This window comes from Herpailurus yagouaroundi, unplaced genomic scaffold, assembly GCF_014898765.1.
Source record: "Herpailurus yagouaroundi ecotype Mexico unplaced genomic scaffold, PumYag 195, whole genome shotgun sequence".
Classification (NCBI taxonomy): Eukaryota; Metazoa; Chordata; class Mammalia; order Carnivora; family Felidae; genus Herpailurus; species Herpailurus yagouaroundi.
The window spans coordinates 13035682-13057379 of NW_024412426.1; the positions used below are offsets into that span (position 1 = coordinate 13035682).

The following is a 21698-nucleotide window of genomic DNA, read 5'->3' on the forward strand; positions in this document are numbered from 1 at the left end:
TGATTTTATATGCTCTGCTTTTCTATTGCTAATCTTTATCCATTGTAGGGGTTTTTTTTAATGCTTATTTATTTATTTTTGAGAGAGAGAGTGTGCACACAAGTGGGGGAGGGACAGAAAGAGAGAGATACAGAATGTGAAGGAGGCTCCAGGGCTCTGAGTTGTCCGTGCAGAGCCCAATGTGGGGCTTGAACCTGTGAACCATGAGATCATGACCTGAGCCGAAGTTCAATGTTCAACCAACCGAGCCACCCAGGCACCCTTATCCATTGTAGTTTTTAACCTGTCTTTGTTATTTGTCCTTTAGCTTATTTCTGAGTTTTCTTTAAAATAATATAATACTACTAATAAAACAATAATAATATAATACTTAAATAATACTAGTTATTGGTAATATAGTTTCTGGTCAGATTGTTTTAAAGACTTCATGTAGAATAAAATGATAGGTTTTTTTTTTTATATCCTTAGAATGTATGTTGTAATCAAAGTTACCACAAACCAATTGTAAGAGAAATGAGATAAAAGTAGAAAAGTACAGTAAGAATATGGAATGGTGAATGATTAAATATCTGCCAATGGCTAGATTCAAACAGGTTCACAAAAGGTTCTAAACTTGCAATATGAATAGTACTGCCAGCAGAAGTCAGAGAACACACTGAAGACACAAAGGATAGTATGAATAAATGACCCAAAGGCATGAATGTTAAAGGCATGTTAGGGGAAGAGCAAGCAATTGGTTACAGTCGAAACACCGGATATGTAAAAGAATGTAGTTTTAGACATAAGGCTGTGAGGATGTTTATGGATGGTTTTGGAGCACTATCCTAAGAAGTGAGGAGTTTGTTTGGTAGATAGTAGCTCTGTGGTAGACTTTCAGAGCTTCCTTTAGAGAAGGAGTTAATATGATTGATCAATAATTGAGGAGATAATTTCAATACCTTGGTACAGTGTAAATGGAGGGTAGAGAGACTGAATATCAGTTACTGTAATAGTTCAAAAAAAGATGATGTGAGCCCGTCCTAGACTCTAAGCTTTGTGAGGACACGGGTCATGTCTGTTTTGTTTATGGGTATATCCTCAGTGCCAAGTGTAGTATTTCCATGGTTTACAAAAAGAACTCCAAAATGTTGGATAAATGAATGCATGAGTTAACTAATGCAGTGAGCTAAAACTTCACTGCCAAAACGCTCCAGTCACAGAGCCAGTAGCAAGATGATTTAGTGACCAAGTAGACTGGGAGTGAAGAGCTATTGAGAAAGTAGCTAAACATGACACATTTCTAGCCCAGATGTTTAGGAAGATGGTGTTGCCTTTATATAAGGAGGAAAAAGATTTGGGAGTGGGTGAGAGGGAATTCACTTAAAAGTAGTTATTGAATGGATTATATCAACTAATAGGAAATGTTAGAGTAATGTAAAACAATGATTTCCATCTCCCGTCAACTTTAAATTTTTCAGAGTTGCACGTGTTTATCTGTATGTTTGTATGTGTAATAGGAGTGGTGTGTAGTAAAAAAAATACAAGAAATTTTTAATATCTTCTAATGAAAATAATAAATATTTCAAACTTAAATTCACAATGGTTTCTAAGTAACTTTGGACTCTAATTTTTCTTCTGGTTTCTTATGTAGTGTATACTATATATGCATGTATATATATATGCATAGAGAGATATATATTGTATATGTTTACACATACACACATACACACACACACACATACACACACGAACATAAAATTTTTATAGCAAAATAACCGTTTTGCCTCTAGAAAGAAATCGCTAATTTTATGTGTTATGGTGCTTTTGAAAACATACAGATTTTCTGTGCTAAATATGAAAACTTTGTTCTTTATTTATATGTCAAGCATATGTTACTATAGTGAATAGAATTTATGAAATCTGAGGGAACCACCAGCAGACACAATGTAAATATATTAAGGAATAGACTGGTATGTAAGAAGACTTAACCTTTTGATCAGTTTTCTTGTGCACTGAGCACACACAAAAAATAACCAAAGCATTTTGATCTCTGAATTTAGATGATAGAAAGAAATCCATATGGTATTAAGAACTAGCCACAGTCATGTGAAGGGAAATAACATATTGTGGAAGACAAACTAGTAGTTTGGATCAAAAATATGCATAACTTCATAATCTACAAGTCCACCTCAGGAAATTTATTCTAAGCAAATAATGCCATGAACATAGAAAGCCTTGCTAGAAGTTTTACAATATTATTTTAGAGTAAAGAGGTGCCTGGGTAACTTGGTTAAGTGTCTGACTTCTGCTCAGGTCACAATCTCACAGTTCATGAGTTATAGCCCTGCATTGGGCTCTGTGCTGATAGCTTGGAGCCTGGAGCCTGTTTCAGATTCTGTGTCTAAAATAAAAAACATTTATTTTAGAGTAAAGAAAAATTGGAAATAACATTCATACCCAATGTAATAAATAGGTACAAAAATTGAAGTAAACATAAAAAATAGGAAACAATGGATTTTCAAGTCAGACGCCCTCTGTTCAAATCCTAGGCTTTTAACATTCTTCTGAATATTATAGGAATAGAGAGTTAGTTGAGAATCACTTCTTCTCTTAAAGAACTTCCAGACCATCGCATACCAATGATTATAGCACGGGCTCATGTGATAAGCTCCATGGGAAAACAACACCAGAGTCTTGTAGAGTTGGGAGATCAAAGTATCAGGGAGGGCAGCTTCCTCAAGCTGACTTTGACGTACAGTAGAGTTCAGTCATGTAGAAGGATAAAGGAAAAGCAGTTCAGGCTGAGGGAGCAGCTGGAGTGAAGGTTTAGATTAGAAAGCTGGATACATGTATGGGAAACAGAACTTTTTGAATGATACTTGAATATTTCAGGGAAAAGTAGCATCAAGTGAGGCTCTGAATATCTGATTAGCTAGATTTTGGAGACTCTGAAATACTAGTAGTAGATAAAATATATGTATTATTTAGGTGACCGACAGTGGAAGCCATTAAAAATTTTAGAAGGTATCTCACAAAATACTTTGATCTTGTGAGAAAGGGGTTTTGTTTATTGATGTAACTAAAGGGTATCATTATTAAATGGTTTAAGTTATAAGGTATTTTTAAGACAAAAATTAAGGACACTTTAGAAAGATTGTGTACATACTGACACCCATTCATCATGGTTATCAACTGTTTCTTAGTATTTTAACCAGTTTTTCAAAGCTCCTGTATACCTGTATATGTATACCTGTAGGGTATACATATAGTTAGTACTCAGTAAGTATTTGTGGATTTAGTATTTAGCTTCTCAAACACCAAACATTGCATATAATGCCAAATGCTTATGTTAGCTAATACTATATTTCTATTTTTAGGTGTCCAGAATGCTACCAGGGGGACTTTTAGTTCTTGGAGTATTTATCATTACAACTTTAGAAATGGGAAATGATTTTCAAAATGCCCTGCGTAGAGTAAGTCTGAAATATCAAAAATTCTTAAGATGATCAAGGTTTACATCTTATTTGAATTGATTATACATATATGCAATGATCCTAGGCATATTTTAGATTAGCATTTCATAATCCTTTATGCTGGGATTATGTTAAAACAGCTTTTTTCATCTGATTGCATAGTATTTTGAGTGTAACAAAAGGTCAATATTTCTATTTTCAATCAAAGCTATTTTAAAATAGCTTTAACTTAATTTTATTTTTTTAAACATAATTTATTAGCTAACATACAGTGTATACAGTGTGCTCTTGGCTTTGGGAGTAGAGTCCCGTGATTCATCGCTTACCTGTAACACCCAGTGCTCATCCCAACAAGTGCCCTCCTCAATCACTTGGAACTAAATGGAAGTTCTAGCAGAGTACTACTATTGGACAGTACTTGTTAAACCACTATGACTTGTCTCATGATAGTAAAAAATTATCTTTAAAATTAAACCTATTAGCTTAACTTACTTTTAGTTCCAAGTGATTGCTATAATGTGAAATTAATAGGTTTTGTGATTCTTCATGTGTTAATTTTTTCAAGATTCTGAGAGTAAAACATAATCAGATACATATTCTGGACTATCAGATACTTAATCAGGACTATCATTAGTCCCCTCCTTTTTGTTTTATTCCTATATCAGTGAATTGGGTAACATAGTCCGTAATTAATTATGAAGGTCCACAAGCTGTTTTCCCTTAAGCCCAAATCTAAAGCAAACTCTGTACAGGCACCTTTCATCTCTTTTAGCACTCAGGATCCAAATGAGTCTTCATAAAGTTCTTTCCCACCCCAAGAGAGAAGGGAACCCTATAATCTTGATAAATGCCCCACAGAATCTCCAAAAAACATTTCCTAGTAAAAAAGTGTGCAGCCAATGAGAATCACAGATGCTACAGACTCTTCAGTTTTGTAATCTTCTCTCCTCTCAAATGTCCCGTATTAAATCTTTGTACCTAAAGGAAAAAGGGAAGAAAATGGAGATATTCCCCTCCCCTGGCAAGTTACTCAACTTTCTGCTGTTTTTTCCATTTAAAATAAATGTACCTTTCACAGTTGTTTATCCTTTTTGACATTTTGAAGTATAAGTCTAGACATTTTTAATTGCATTTGTTGTGCATCCTTTTGTGGTTGGCACTGGATTGAATAAGGTGAACTTGGGCTCAGAGCTAGAGAGATACTGGTGGTCCTCTTTCCTTTTACTTTTGTATGATTTTTGTTCCTAAGAAGGAAGTAAGACTTTTGAAATGCTGTATTTCAGAAATGATGGAGTATCAGTTTCCTAACTTTGTTTCTATTGCCCTTATTGAGGCAATTTGTAAGAAATAACCTTATAAAACTTGTGTCTTCCATAAGGTCTTTGTTGAGATCTTTGTTATATTACATACTATCATCTTTGAAGAAATTTCTTCATTATCAAGAAAGTTGTGCCTCTTCTCAACAGTTGTGTTCAGTTTATGGACCATGTGAATTAGGTAACAGATTAGGTTGGTCTGTGCACATTACTGTTAGGAAGCTTTGAGTCACATTTATGACTCCTCTCATATCAAGTATGTATTTTTAAAATTCTTATTTTGGCATAAATACATGTCACTTTCTAATTTTTTTTTTTTTACTTTTATGTTATTAGTATATTTTATGTGTACTTATGTAGTGCCTTACATCTTTTGTGACATTTAAATAAGAAATCCCAAATGGGTGACATGCTTCATTTTTATAGGTTAAAAATCACTTGTCATTTCTGATTCTAATTAAAATAAAGTATTTATTCTATACTTAAATGTTAATTGCCCCAAATTAATTTCTCATGTCCAGTTGATTAATGACAGTGAATTGTATGTTTATATTTAAAACCCAAATTTTATACATCCCTAAAAATGGAATCCAAAAGGTTAATATTCAGTCATTTTTTTGAAGACAAAAAAACTTAACGATAGAATCATGGAATTTTAAAGCTAATTGGGAGCCTAGGGACATTATAATTATCTTTTTCTGCACTCATTTTTGTTCTCTTATTTTGCATTCAGTTGATGTTGTTTTCCTCTCTTTCAGCTAGTATTTGCTATGGAAAAATCTATGAATAAAAGGAGACTGTGGAATTTCACAGAAGAGGAAGTCTCAGAACGAGTGACACTTCACGTTTGCTCTTCTACAAAAAAGTATCTTTTGTATAGGTGTTTGTATTTTAAAATATATGAGACCAAAATAATGTTCCTGCAAGTAGTTTCCCATTGATTTAAATCATCATTTTAAAAAACAGGCATAACTTGTAAGTTTTTCCTGTATATAACACATAATTAGGACTGCCAATAGTAATTATGGTAGTAATTGTTGTTAATCATGTCTTGGATTATTAAAGACTTTGAGAAAGGTGGAAAGAACTGGGGATTCTGAGCTCATTAACTGCTAACTACCCCTGTACATTGAAGCTCAGTAGGTCCGGAACAGAGAGGTAGAAGCCCAACTTACAGCTGAGGCAAAGTAATTCTTTTATCATGGTAAATTTTCACCCCCAGTTCAGAATGGTCAGTTCAAAGCACAGATACAGTGATTTGGACAGTGTAGAACATCCAAGTAATTATTATGTCTTTAGCCAACATCAAGTGACACTAAAAGCCACTTTAGGGGCTCCTTAGCTTCTTTTTCTCTACATCTTGTCAGAGCAAGGGTACCTGCCAGGCAAGAGGCAGCCACACCAAGGGAGCTAAGCAGCGCAAGGGCCTAGTGAATTAGGATGTGGAAAAGGCAAAATTCAAGAAGTGATCATTCCTGCCGAAGCTGAGCTTACAATGCCTTTGGTAATTAAAAGTTTCATGCACAGGACCTTCGACTCAGTAAACATTTCCAGACTGGACTCCATTTAAAGCAGCACTCCTATTATAGAGGGTGTGTATTTGAGGAAAATTCTGCAAGTGCTTGCATTCTATTCATTGTGATTGGCAGGATTTTAAGCAATAGGAAATAGTTTACAGCATCATAGGTATCATAATCAGAACGATTTTTGTGTTTATATAAATTTATACAAAATATGGATATTTTTATATGTTTAGTTACAAGATGTATATGTGCAAACATATATGTGTATATATTTCAGTATATAAAGTAGTCTGATTTTGTTAAAAACTCTTGGATGCATGCACTTTATTTTTATTTTTTGATGGTTTGTTTTCTTTTGATTAATAAGAATGAATTATCTTTTTTGGTCATTTCTACCCTTAACCAGTAAAGAATATTTTGTCGAACTTATGATATCCATGATCCAAAGGTAAGAAAAATACCTCTTTAAAGATTTTTGTATTGCAATTTATTTTAAAAATAAAACTAAATATTTAGTTTTAATAATTTTCCATAATTTCACTTCCTATTGATGTTCACAGCCAACTACAGTTGTTTATTTTGAAATGTGATTAATTTCATTACAAATAAGGAAAATTTAGTTTTTTTTCATTGTTAAAATATTTTTCTTAAGCTTCCCCTACCTACTTATATATTTAGTATTCTATTTGAGTGGCTGGTAGTAAAAGTATCTGGGCTTTTGGTAGCTAGCTATATTGCCTAGTAAGCAAGCTACCTACTAGCAGAATCCAGACTAACATTTTGCTAAGATGTCTAAAAGCAGTGTGAAAAAGTAACTTTGCAGTTTTCTGTTAGCAAGGTATAGGACAGAAAGGAGAACATCTGACACCTAATAGTCAGTTGCTCAGTGATTATTTGCTCTGCATCATAAGCTTCAGAATTGACACTATTGAAGCTACAGGTGAGAAGAACCAGAGGACTTGTCAGAATTCTACCCATGAACTATCTGATTCTTTTTCAACCCACCACTGAGGGATGGAGCTGCCAAGGCTGTCTGGAATGTGCTGAAGAATAGTGAACTTAATGCATGCTTCATTTCTGTTTAGTTTAACCTATTGCCCTTTGATGAAAGAAGTTGGCCAATATGTTAGATAGCAGTTTGTGTGAGTTATTATGTTGTACGTTTTATGATGTTTTATTGTTTGATATATTTTACCTAAATCACATATTTTATGTTTTGTTTTGTTTTGTTTTTTACTTTCCCCACTGCTAAAGAGTTCAGCAAAACCAGCAGATTGGAAGTATCAAAATGGACTATCAACTTCATGGCTTTCTTTAGAGTGTACAGTTCATATTAATATTCACATCCCGCTGTCTACTACTTCAGTCAGCTATACTTTGGAGAAAAATACAAAGGTATTAAGGCAAAATGAATTTTCTTTAGTGATTGCTGAATAGATAATCTGCTGTTTTTCTGGTTGTCTGAGCCATTCATTTTATGATCCTCATAAATTGCATATTAATTATAATGATATTATGAGTGACTAATTTATTACCCCAGCCAGATTAGAAATTTAGAGATAGGACAGCGTCATAATGGTAACACATTTAGCATAATAGGTGCTCCGTAAATATTTGTTAATTAATATGTAGTTAAGTACATTGTAAAATACAGTTACATAAAATACAATTATTTAAAAGGTATGCTGTTTGGTCTTGAGTTTTGTTTTCTCCTTTCCAGTCCTTTTTTGTATTTCTGTACCATTCTTTTGTTCATGTATCATTTCTCTTCTTTTTTTTCTGTTGAAGGAAGCAGATGGACCTTGCTTATTTTTTCCCCTTTTATACTCCCTTATATATTTGTTCTTGAGGTTCTTTCTCTTTTCTCACTTTTTTAAGATAATGAGCATTACTGAATTTTATTTGACTGTGGTCATGTAATTATTAAGCCTTCTAAGTCTGTGATATGAATGTTAGTTTGGGATAAAGTTTAGAAAAACTATTATTAAATAGGAGTAAGGTGCTAAAAATTGGGGGATATACTTTTTTTATGAGACTGAATAAAGACACAGCACAGGGATATAGTCAGTGATACTGTAATAGTGTTGTATGGTGACAGATGGTAGCTACACTTGTAGGCATAGCATAACATATAAAGAAGTTGGGTCACTATGTTGTATGCCTGAAACTAATATAATGTTTTGTGTCAGCTATACTGAAAAACAATTTTTTTAATATACAAAGCAAAAATGGCAAAATGTTAACTCAAGAAATAAATAAATACCACACTACTGATTACCACATTAACATTTCAGTGTATCAGGTGGGAAAAAAGTAGACTCTAGGGAGTTTAATTGAGATGGCATTATATCTGAAAGATATCCATGTTATATTTTTTTTAAGAATGGACTTGTACGCTGGGCCAAGCAAATAGAAAATGGTGTTTATTTGATTAATGGACAAGTTAAAGATGAAGATTGTGACCTGTTAGAAGGGCAGGTGAGTTGAGAGCAAATCATCTTATGAAATTATTTGTACTTAAGGAAAAACTAAAAATGACATCTTTAGTTCTTGCCTTCATGAAAACAGTTTCCATCTACTTCTTATTTCTAAGGTCTTTTATTTTTTTTTTCATTTTTTTAAATGTTTGTTTATTTTTGAGAGCAAGAGAGACAGAGCACGAGCAGGGGAGGGGCAGAGAGAGAAAGGGAGACCCAGAATTGGAAGTAGGCTCCAGGTTCTGAGCTGTCAGCACAGAGCCCGATGCAGGGCTCGAACTCACAAACTGAGATTATGACCTGAGCCGAAGTTGGACAGGCAACCAACTGAGCCACCCAGGTGCCCCCTAAGGTTTTTTAAAGTAAAGCAAATAAATGTTTTTTCAGAAAATTATGGGAGATTATTTCTGAATTAATTGGATCCTGAAATCTGAAGAAGTACATGTCATCTAAATTCTGATTTCCAAATTGTAAACTGCTTGCTTAAAACTAAAGGTACATTAAAAAAAAAAAAGACAAGAAACTAAAGGTACATGTTCTACTTTGATAGCAGTTTAAAGACTAAGTTTGGCCATTTTGTAGAAGGAATCTATACAAACTTCTAAAATAGCTTTGATCTGAGGAGAAACTTTGGTAATTTCCCCCTTTAGTGCAAGGGTCAGTGAACTTTTTGTAAAAAACCAAATAGTAGATATATTAGACATTGTCGGCGACATGGTCTCTGGCAGCTATTCACCTCTGCTGTTGTAGCATGAAAGCAGCCACGGATAACATGTAAATGAATGATCTTGATTGTATTCTGTAAAACTTTATTTACAAAGACGAGAGGGAGTCTAGACTTGACCCATAGGCCATAGTTTGCCAATTGTTGCTTGAGAGAAACAAAAGTAGGGAATTAGTGGTTTTTAAGAATATACGTTGATTGATAGAGAATACACAAAGTAACATATCTATAGAAAAAGCTAATATGAAACAAATAATAAGACTTTCTTTTCCTCTAAATTACTTAGAATATGTAGGATGGCTCCTAAATTATCTTTTATATTCCACTCAGATCTCAATAATCAAGTTTTTTAACTTTTGTGTTTTTTCAGAAAAAATCTTCTAGAGGAAATGTTCAAGCGACTAGTCATTGTTTTGATGTCAAAGTGCTAACACATTTGGTAAATATTTTAAAATACTACTTATCTAATCAAAATACATTATTTCTTAGAATAATCATAATAAAATTGTTCTGGTTTTTATAATTAGAGAATTAAAGAACTTTAGAAACATAAGGTGTACAAAATGTCCAGTTCTAGGAAATTTATTTACCAGAAACATTATTTTAATGAAACCTATTTTGGTGTTTTGCCTCAAGGCTGTTAAAATTTTAGCATCAAGTAGATAGCAATTTATGTACGTATTTTATATATATATGCAGTACAGTATATATACACGTATAGCATATACATACATACACATACATACATGTGTGTGATATTTTGGGTTATAGGTTTTATAAGCAAAGTTGTAGTTCTTAACAACTTAAAATCATGTGTGCAGAGATGTGCCAAGACTTGTCATATACTTCATTTTGAAGTATATTTATACTGCCTTTGATTTGTTAAAAATCACACAGCATTAGCAATTTTTATATTTTTATATGGTTGTTTTAAATTACACACCTCTTCTTTTCAGAAGTTGAGAATTGGATATCTTGAAAAATAAAAAGTTAAAGCCATTAATTATTCCTAAAAGTATGCATGTAGAACAGGATTTTTTTTTATTGTATGTTATTTTACCTAAGTAAAATAGACTTAAAAGTAATTTTCATAGGAGGCTGTTTTCCTTTCTTTTCCTTCTCTGTGTTTAGCAATAGAGCGTTTACTAGATTGTCATTGGACTTAATGCCAATCAACATAGTTCTCAATTTCTCTTGTTAGTACCTTTGAGGTTAGAAGTGTCCCTTGTTTTAAAACTATTCCTGTACCTGTATGCTTTTTACTAGATATGTAAAACATATACATTAGATATTAAATATATAAAATAAGGCATTATGTTCCTAAATGGAATAGTTGTATCTAAAGTCTTACTTGTTAGGTTTTTTTTTTCACAAAATATTTGTTGAGTGTATATAAGGTTAGGCACTGATTGTGTTAATAATCTCCTTGTTTTAAATTCCTTCATTGCTCTATACTGACTAGTTAGAAAAGTTTCAGAGGTTTGCTTTCTGTGCCTTTAAAATTCTGTTTATTTTCTGAGCCATGTGTCTTGGCCAGTACAGTCGTTTCTCTGTCATTCAGGCAGTCAGAATCCTATCCATACTTTAAGATCTACCCCAAATGCTACCACCACTTCTGTAAAGTTCTTGGTCACCGTAACCAGATGGATCTTTTTCTTTTCCAAAATACCATATCAGTGTCACAAAATTCCTCCAGTTATGACCAAATTAGGTTCCCAGAGTCTCTTTTTAAGCTAGTTTGTTCCTGAGTCCAAAGAAACCAAAAGGAGTTGATCTTTGTAGCATACAGGTACATTTCCACCAAAAAGGAGTAAGTTAGTCCTTATATCTTTTGAAAACTCTCCTCCATCTGTGTATGTGTGTGTGTGTGTGTGTGTGTGTAGTCTTTTATATATAGTCTAGTACTTTGTGGAAAATAGTGCCCTAATTTATACATGTATATGTTAAGAATGTGTTGTATAGGGGCGCCTGGGTGGCTCAGTCGGTTGGGCGGCCGACTTCGGCTCAGGTCATGATCTCGCTGTCTGTGAGTTCGAGCCCCGTGTCGGGCTCTGTGCTGACAGCTCAGAGCCTGGAGCCTGTTTCAGATTCTGTGTCTCCCTCTCTCTGACCCTCCCCTGTTCATACTCTGTCTCTCTCTGTCTCAAAAATAAATAAACGTTAAAAAAATTTTTTTTTAATAAAAATGTGTTGTATATTGTAAGACATATAAATTAGATATTAAATACATAAAAAAGGCATTATGTTCCAAAATGGAATAGTTTCATTTGTAGTAAAGTTCTGTGTAGTGGATAAAGGAAGCCCAGTATTCCTCCTCCACCCTCACCTTATTGATATATCAATGATCTCTACAAGGATCATAGGCTTATTCCAGGTACAGTATGAGCATTATCACCCTGCTGCTTGGTTTGAGGATAAACTTTGTTTTAACCAGTCCTGGAACATTTTGAATTTTTTGGTTTATGACAGATTTTTTTACCAATAAGACCTTGACTGTATTAACTTTAAATTCTTTAAAAAACACACGCAAAAAAACCCCAAACTAACTTTGCCTGAATTACATTAGATATTAACTATTCATGTGCTCTCAGTAGCTACATAGTCATGTCTTTCAGTTTCTTCACCATTTTTCCTCCTTTTTTCCTGATTATTATTATTATTATTATTATTATTATTGCAGAGGCGCATAGCACTATTCACAAGTTACATGATTTGTGTTTGTTCTTCAGAATTGACCCTATTTATTCCAGGTATACTTAGAATTTTCATTTTTACTGTGTCCCATTTTGGGGGTTGTGTTTTACTTCAGAGTACATTTAAAATACTCAGAAAATAATATATAATTTAATAAGGAATGTGAAGGCCTTTTAGTAATTTATGGAAGGTATTTTCAAACACTTGGTTCAGTCAGAAATTCTATCTCACTTCATGAAATGGCTTATATAATGTTTAAATGTTTCATATAGTTAATAATTATTGGCTCTTAGAACTTAAATAGATTTTGTCTTTCAGCTTCTGAATTCAGACCGCAGATCCACAGCCACAGTCCAGATCTGCAGTGGCTCGGTAAACCTTAAGGGTGCCGTGAAATGCAGAGCTTATATTCATAGCAGTAAACCCAAGGTTAAAGATGCTGTGCAGGTACAGAAGGAATAACTGCTGTATGAAAAACAGAAGCATGTTAACATAACTATTCAAAAATCCTAAAATCTTATTTCAATCTCTGATTTCATAATTATTAATTTGATTTTAACTGATAAAGGTCAAATCTCTTAGCTAATCCAAATGTACCATGTCGTTGGTCCCAAGATTTTCATCTGTAGGATATCTGGTCTATGCCTTTTTTTAAAGTGATGATTATACATATTTATTCAGTGATCCACAGTTTTGATATAGTAGTACATTTGAAATTATCTCTTCAGAAGGAAGTTAAACTTTATAAATAACAGGAAAAGTATTCATTGGAAATATTACTACCTAGTATTCTATAATCTGGATAATTCAGAAATTTAAAAAATGATGACTGGCACTTTTGTTATAATTATACATTTCCTAATTTGGAACACTAGCTTTATTTGTTTAGATACAAAATTTCATTCATTTATTTGGTTTTAATTAATTATTTAAATGAAGGCTAGGCAAATGTGCTGTTAGACTGTTAATGTGTTAATCATGTTAAAGCAATGGATATTAAAAAAATGGAATGATGTGGGGCGCCTGGGTGACTCAGTCACTTAAGTGACTTGATTTGGGCTCAGGTCATGATTTCATGGTTTGTGGCATGGAGCCCCACATCAGACTCCACACTATCAGCGATTGGGATTCTCTCTCTGCCCCTCCCCTGAGCTTGCTCTCTATCTCTCTCTCACTCAAATAAATAAACTTTAACAAAAATGAGATGATGTACCACCAATTATTGTAGTGAACATGATTATACAGGGAGGTCAACTATGTTGGGGGGGGAGTGGTAATAAAATAATGCAAATCTAAAGTCACGGATTTCATTTCTTATTGTGATTTTTTTTTTTTAATAGGCAATGAAGAGAGATATATTGAATACAGTTGCAGATCGTTGTGAAATACTATTTGAGGATCTGCTTTTGAATGAAGTTCCAGAAAAAAAAGTTATGAGTATAAAATTAAGAACTTTTTATGTGTGTGTTATCAATACAGTAATAGGATGTCAAAATGTAATAGATATGTTATCTTTTGTAACTACCTATATTTGTCTTTTATAACGATATGGCATCTTTTACTTTTTTTAGCAAATGACAATTTTTCAGTTGCCACCCCCCAAAAAAATGTTTGAAACACCTTACAATAGCAAATCTGTCAACATTTTTAAAATCTGAGGGAGGATATTTTTTGTAAACTCTGCATGAATTTCTGCCAGAATGGGTAAACTGTATTAACATTTTAAAGCTAATATTATTAAATTAATATCTGGTGTTTAAAAAAAATTTATCCAAAACAAAATATTTATTAGTGTTAAGTATTATATAATAAATTTTTAGTAGGTATTAATTTGTAGTATATATGCAGTTGATCTTTCCTAAGTTTTTTTGTATACTAATTTATATACTTCTCATTATTACTATAACAAACTTTATTAGATTTGAAAAAGACTGGGTCATTCTGTCTTAACCTTTTATAATTATTCCATCTTTTGAGAAATATAAACTATACCATTTATGTAATTTGTGTTAATAATATTTTTTTTTTACTCAAAAGGAGAATTATAATATTGAGTATGCTTTTTGAAGTTACACACTTTTCTCTACCTTCCAACCATTCAGGTGTGAGTGCATTTGCAATTCATAGTTGAATATGTATCTAAATGAAACATGTACATTAGCTTGTTAAGGGAATATTTTTATGTTTATAGGAAAATCTTCTCTGTATAACTAACTTCTTTTAGGACTACTGATAGCTAGTATATTAGGTTTGGTGGACTAATTATCTCTTTTATATCTGTAGTATGATAGATTGGTGGACTTGCCAGATTTAATTTAACATTTGTCCTTTCTGTACTTCACAAGTAACCCTGAAGCTCCATTTAGTAATAATGTATAGTTTGCTGAGACATGAATTTGAATTTTATATGCAGCAGTTAGATTGAGATTTTTGTTTTGTGAAGTATGTAAAACCTGGTCAATTAGTCACCCAGCCTACCAGCCTATCAGCCTCGTGTCAGTGTGGCCGTGTGTGTGTGTGTGTGTGTGTGTGTGTGTGTGTGTGTGTGTGTTTTAATTCATTTACTGTTTTTGAGAGAGAGAGAGAGCAAAGGAGGGGCAGAGAGGGAGAGAGAATCCCAAGCAGGCTCTGCACTGTCAGTGCAGAACCCACTGCAGCAGGGCTCAATCTCATGAACTGCTGAGATTATGACCTGAGCCAAAATCTAGAGTCAAATGCAGGGTGCCTGGGTGGCTCAGTCAGTTAAGTATCCAACTCTTGGTTTTGGCTCAGGTCATGATCTCATGATTCATGAGATCGAACCTCCCATTGGGCTCTGACCTAACAGTGTGGAGGCTGCTTGGGTCCTGTCTCTCTCTCTCTCTCTGTCTCTCTCTCTCTCTCTCTCTCTCTCTCTCTCTTTCTCTCTCTCTCCCCCTTTCTCCCTCCCCCGCTCATGCACTCTGTCTGGCTCAGAAATAAACTTTAAACTTAAAAAAAAAAGAGAGAGAGACTTTTAATAACCTACTGAGCCACCCAGGTGCCCCAGTGTGACCTTGTTTTTACTACTTAACTTTGTGTATGTAATAACTCTCCTGGTGCTAAACATTACTTCACTTTCTAAGCAACAGACTGTGCTATAATTGAACTGTGAATTTTAGGATTTTTGGGGACATAGGGATACATTCACCATTAATGCCAAAGACCTACCCTATCACACACTTTAGTTAAATACTCTATTTAAAGCATTTAAAAATGCATTGATATTGTTTTATATTAAGTGAGCTAGTGTTTTGAAATTTTTGGTGATGTTCAAGTAGTAAAATTACTTCTCATAGCAGTTGTGATATGTATACGTTAAGTTTGATGTATTAGAAGTTAATGTTACAATCTAATATTATTCCTAAATTTTCAATAAAAATAAAAGTTTTCACTGGTAATTGAGTGGCCTTTGAGGCCTTAGCTAATTACATTAGCCTGTTATAAGAAACTGTAGCCCAGAATAAAATAATACATCCCTAATTTCAATGTGTGGACAATATACATGCTACAGTAAAAATTGCAGTAATATAATATTACAGCTAGGAGGCAGCCTGGTCAAATAGTAAAATTTTTCTCCCAGTTCTCATATGAAAACAAGATAATAAGCAGAATCTGGTAAGAACACATAATTTTTAAGTCATAGCATTTCCTGTGACACTTAAGGCCGCCTTCATCATCTTCTGTTTATAGTTTTATAAAGCTACTACTAGTTTCCTGACAAGGAAATGTAGATTGCTACTAAAGTGAGCCCTAGTTTTCTATTTGATCTGTATATTGGTAGCTTATTTAATCACATCCATTGCTGAAAGAGGTCATTCTTTACACAATATCTCTATCTTTGTTAATAGTTCATTAGAATCATGGTGTTGAACTAAACAATTATTATGTGTTTATGTAGACCAGTGACTATGTTAAAAATTAGGGGAAGTATTATATTTTACTTTGTGAGTATTCAAAGAATGAAATACTGTTTATTTATATCCAGATTATTTTTTCTATTGATAATTTAAGGCTGTTTGCAAAAAGGTATTACAGTTAACAAGATAACAAGATAAATACTAGCGGTAAGAATGAGGTAAAGGGAAAATGAAAAAGAAAGCAGGATGAAGTTACAGTAAGATTCGTATATACAACATGTAATCAGCCTAGATCTAGTAAGATGAAGTCAGTGGTAAGATTAGTGTGAAATGTACTATCATGTCCTATACACTTGGTGTAAGTGGGCCACTAATTTGGCTCCAAACTTACATGAAGAAGAGAAATACTATTTTTATAAAATCCATTGCTTGTAAGAAGTACAATAAGAAAGTAAGAAATAAGAAAAACAACCATTTCTGAGACCAGGGACAAAATTCTCTATTGGGTATTCTTTCATAGGACAGTGGATATTTCAAGAATATATAAGTAACAGTATCTTCACACTGAAGGCAGTGGGTAAGTTTACATTTCATAGGAGCAACATGGAGTCCCTTGCAGAGGCCAGGGGTGTTAAGGTAAAGCAGAATTCAGTAAGAGCAATTTTGTGTAAGATCAATTAGAAAATGAAAAGACCTTTTAGGTTTTGTTTTTATTAGTGTATATTTTCATATACTTATCAAAATATATCACTGATCCTAGTGACAGACCTATCTAAATATTGATAATGTTCCTTCTCCATTTAGATTCTGAAAAAGAGTTTCACATCCTCCCTCACCGAGTTTTTGTCCCCATTCCGGGATCCACTATAATGTTATGTGATTATAAATTTGGTGATGAGTCAGCTGAAGAAATGAGAGACCATTTTATAGAGATGTTAGATCATATGATTCAAATAGAAGATTTGGAAATTGCAGAGGAAATAAACACAGGTAATTATATAATGTTACTTAAGAACCTCATTAAACTTTTCCTAAGATTACCTATGAGGCATCTAGTTTAAATATGTCTTTAGATTTCTTTGACACTAGTTCTGTTTGATATTTTCAAGACATTTAAAAATGTGTCTGTTTAATTTCTACATATGATGAACATGTAGTCAGTGTTTTCTTGGAAAATTCTACCAAAATTTAAGATACTTAAAATTTTTCTAAGCCTAGCAAGTAGATCTTCATTAAAAAAATTCATCCTTAAATAAGTGGAAATATATAGCTCTTAAGGTATTTGTTTTATTATATGGAAAGTTTTCTTAAAATTCATTATCTTAATATTTGGTTAAGCATAATGTCGCAGTGTTTTTTAAACACTTTATTAAACATCTTTTTCATATATTGGCCTCTATTTCTTGTCTCTTTCATATAATTGGGATACTAAGCTGAAAAAGGCAGTTCCAAACATTAGATCAACTTTATTTTTATAGAGCACAGATTTGCCATAGCATCTAATTATGTAACATAATTTCTTCCCCTGTCACTTTCACATTTGACCTTACATTTTGGAAGGCTGTTTTTGTTTTGTTTTGCTTTGCTTTGTTTTTGTTTTGTTTCTAGTGAAGGCAGGATATGAAAACATATCTACAAATAAGTGTACAAGAGTGTATAGCAGGCTTCCTGAAACATTTAAAAATATGTGATGAAACATATTAAACATATTTAAACATGTTATTTAAACATATTAAACATGTTTAAACATATTAAACAGACGAACATTTAAAAATATGTGATTTTTTTTTTTATGCTGGTAATCTAGTATAGAGATGGATTAACTTGAGTAGGAAGAGTTTAACATTACGAACACAAAGGAACAAGACAGCAACTTGGAAAGTTTAGCTGTGTATACTTAAATGTATCTTGTGTCAAACTCATGATTTCTAGATTATATGTTTTTCTAGTATTATATGATGTATTGAAGATACTACTTCATTATGGGAAATGTGCTTCTTTACGGAGTCTGCACTGTTTTTGAAATGTACATAAATCCCAAATTAGTGTTTGAATGATTACTTAAAAAAATTTTCTTTTAATTTATTTTTCTTGAGAGAGAAAGAGAGAACATGATCAGGGAAGGGGCAGAGGGAGAGGGAGATAATTCCAAGCAGGCTCTGCACTGTGAAGCCTGATGCTGGGCTCAGTCTCACAAACCGTGGGATCGTGACCTGAGCCAAAATCAAAAGTCGGACACTCAACCGTCTGAGCCACCCAGGCACCCCTGATTGATTATTTTTGATTGCCTATTCTGTATTAAGCATGAGGGTTCTAGAGATCAAATATATAGTCCTGACTATTAGAAGCTCATGGTATAGTGGGAAATAGAGAAAAATGAGTTATTCTAAAACAAGGTGATTAGTTCTGTAATAGAGGGATGAACAGAATTATCAGAACATTCAGCACAGGCATTATCCTTGTCTGGGATTAGAAAAAAATCTGAGAGCATTTGTGTTCATTCTGTGACATTTGAGTTCATTTTGAATGATGAATGCACTAAAAGTAAATCTAGGTTTTTTTTAGGAATTGAACACTAGCATCAGATGTATTGTGGCCAAGAATATGACTTGTCTAGAATTATATTAGTTTTGCTTCGTCAAGTTTTTGTTGAATTAGAAGGAATGATTTGGTAATTAGCATATTTAATAACAAAATAACATATTCCCAAATTATGGGACAGGGTAAAAACAAACATTTTAGTAGAAAAATCAAGTGCTTTTTCATTAGTATCCTATTGGTTTAGAACTATATTCACTTACTCACTTCTTTATTTCTCAATTTATTTGTCACTCATTTATTCATTTATTAGTTTACTAAAAAATATTAGATGCATGGGGCGCCTGGGTGGCGCAGTCGGTTAAGCGTCCGACTTCAGCCAGGTCATGATCTTGCGGTCCATGAGTTCGAGCCCCGCGTCAGGCTCTGGGCTGATGGCTCAGAGCCTGGAGCCTGTTTCCGATTCTGTGTCTCCCTCTCTCTCTGCCCCTCCCCCGTTCATGCTCTGTCTCTCCCTGTCCCCAAAATAAATAAACGTTGAAAAATATTAGATGCATAATTTTATGGAGATAATATTTTAACTGAGTCCAGGTGTGTCACTTACATCTGTGTGACTTTAAACAATTCACCTCTGAACCCCAGATACTCTTGGGGTTGATATGAGAATATAATATAAATGTTAGGGAAAATACTTTCTAAACAAAAAGAGATACATAACTGTAAGATGATATTAACTAGCATTATTATAAAACTTTTAAAAAATGAACCTTCTGAATTATAATGAAAAATGTTAACATAAAGTATAAAAGTAGTATTTTATGGTATACATAGATTTTCCTAAATATTTGAAATTAGAGTTTTGTGTAAAATCATAAAAAGTGGAGTTCAGTTGTTCAAGTTCAAAAATTAAAATCAATTACTGTACATTTAGGGGTGTTAAACTTGTTATAAGTATCTGGCTTAATTTTCTAAGTATTTGGTGTTATTATTTGCTGATTATTATTATTTCTATACTATAATATACTTGCCAAGTAGTTGCTATGTTTGAAATACATATTTTGCCAGGTAAGTACCTTAAAATAACATACTTTTAAATGACTTAAGGGATGAAGAACAATTTGTTTGTAAAAATGACTCACTTAAGGTGAGGGATAACTGTGGCTTTAGAATTTCTTAGGTGTGTTAGTCATCTCCTACTAGATATTAACTTAATAACTCAGATGTATTTTATCTACAGTATCAGCTAAAAATTTGGAGACCTACCTTTAAAATCTGGTGAAACTCATCTTTGCCAATTGTGTCTTTTTATTAGAGCTAATTAATTGTTGTTTGGTTAAACATTGATAATTATGAAGGAAAGAGAGAAGTACTAATGAACATGTATTTTTACAACTACATCACTGGTTATAGTGAAACCTCATTACTTTAGTATTCAGGGATGGGGAAGAAGACCACTAAGGAGTTCAAGTCCTAACATTTTATTTAAAGCATCTAAACAGTCCTAACTATCAATAGCTTGGAATAAAATTGATCACGTTGATAACTTAACATGCATTCATTATGGCTCTTGTTTTTTCTTGTTTGTTGACAGTTGCTCTACTTTCTCACATGATTAATTTGGGGCTTGTCTGAAGTTAAAATTACCTGGTTTTAAGGAATGATTAAGATCTAACTTCCTATCGAATCATGTTATTTGCATTTAAATTTCAGATACTAGGAAAATGACATAATGTCTGAGATTTGAATTAAAGTCCTAAAAGTCCCCACCAAAAACAAGCACAAATAAGTTGTTATGGCTCTGCTTCAGTAAATGATCTCAGATTTGTATCAAAGCAATATGATTTTGTATGACAGATTCAAAATGGAAATAGAGCAATGAAATCTTTTTTTAGAGAAGTAAATTATTTGTGCAGAGGATTTGACATTACTAGAGCATGACTTTTGCAGGTAACAATTCAATGTGAAATGTGTAAGCAACATCATGACAAAACCATTTTTGTGCTCTTTAAATACAAGTACTCAAGTAAAAAAAAAATCCTTTAGAAATAAGTTTAATTTCTGCTTCATCCATTATTTTTATTTGTTACAGATACAAGGATTTTAGTGGCCCCCCAAAAAAAGTTTTTTTATTTTATTTACTAATAGAAATTATTTATTTTATTTACTGACAGAAAAGCCAGAGTTGTGTGTGTGTGCTACCATGAATAAAAGTGTGCTGTTGCGGGGCGCCTGGGTGGCGCAGTCGGTTAAGTGTCTGACTTCAGCCAGGTCACGATCTCGCGGTCCGTGAGTTTGAGCCCCGCGTCAGGCTCTGGGCTGATGGCTCAGAGCCTGGAGCCTGTTTCTGATTCTGTGTCCCCCTCTCTCTCTGCCCCTCCCCCGTTCATGCTCTGTCTCTCTCTGTCCCAAAAATAAATAAACGTTGAAAAAAAAATTAAAAAAAAAAAAAAGTGTGCTGTTGCATTCAACCTTTTGATCTATAGGTGAAGTTAGGGGAAATATAAAGTTAGGGGTGGGCTAATGTAATCTAGAACTAAAGTGTTAGAGCCCTTGAGAAAACTAGAAAACTGGAAATATAGAAGACTGAATGGTTCTAGAGATAATTCATGATAAGAGTTTGTTAGCCTTTGCAACCAATGTGATATGGGAGAAAAAAAAGAGAAGGGGGTTTTGAGTTTGTCTTTAAAGTACTTTCATCCTATGCTTGAAGAGGGAAAAAGAAACAGTGATAGCCTAGATTATAATGAAGTAGTTGCTAAAGATGATTTCTGAAAATGACAGTAAACTTATCTTCATGGGAAATCAGTAAAAATAGGCATTTTTTCCTTTCTCTTTCATTCATTTTGGTACCACAAATAACTGTTTCCATAAGTTTACGTATCATACTTGTGAGCCTGTGCTGTTATATTGAGATATAAAGATGTCTGTAAAGACATTTTAAATCCAGGAAATTATCTATTTTACCTTGAATTTATTTTTTTTTTCAGTATATGAAGTTTATTGTCAAATTGGTTTCCATACAACACCCAGTGCTCATCCCAAAAGGTGCCCTCCTCAATACCCATCACCCACCCCCCCCACCCCCCCCCCCCCCCA

At 33.2% G+C, this 21698-nt stretch overlaps 1 protein-coding gene across 1 annotated transcript in view; it reads left to right on the plus strand.

The window, feature by feature from the left end:
• The window catches only part of ODR4 (odr-4 GPCR localization factor homolog), a 35761-nt gene that overhangs the window by 6404 nt on the left and 7659 nt on the right, over positions 1–21698 (plus strand). Inside the window, exons 4-12 of the mRNA XM_040446612.1 lie at positions 3357–3452; positions 5527–5633; positions 6703–6739; positions 7546–7686; positions 8674–8769; positions 9863–9931; positions 12505–12633; positions 13527–13617; positions 16869–17054. Coding sequence (XP_040302546.1) covers positions 3357–3452; positions 5527–5633; positions 6703–6739; positions 7546–7686; positions 8674–8769; positions 9863–9931; positions 12505–12633; positions 13527–13617; positions 16869–17054 — 952 coding nt within the window. The remainder of the gene's footprint in view (positions 1–3356; positions 3453–5526; positions 5634–6702; positions 6740–7545; positions 7687–8673; positions 8770–9862; positions 9932–12504; positions 12634–13526; positions 13618–16868; positions 17055–21698) is intronic.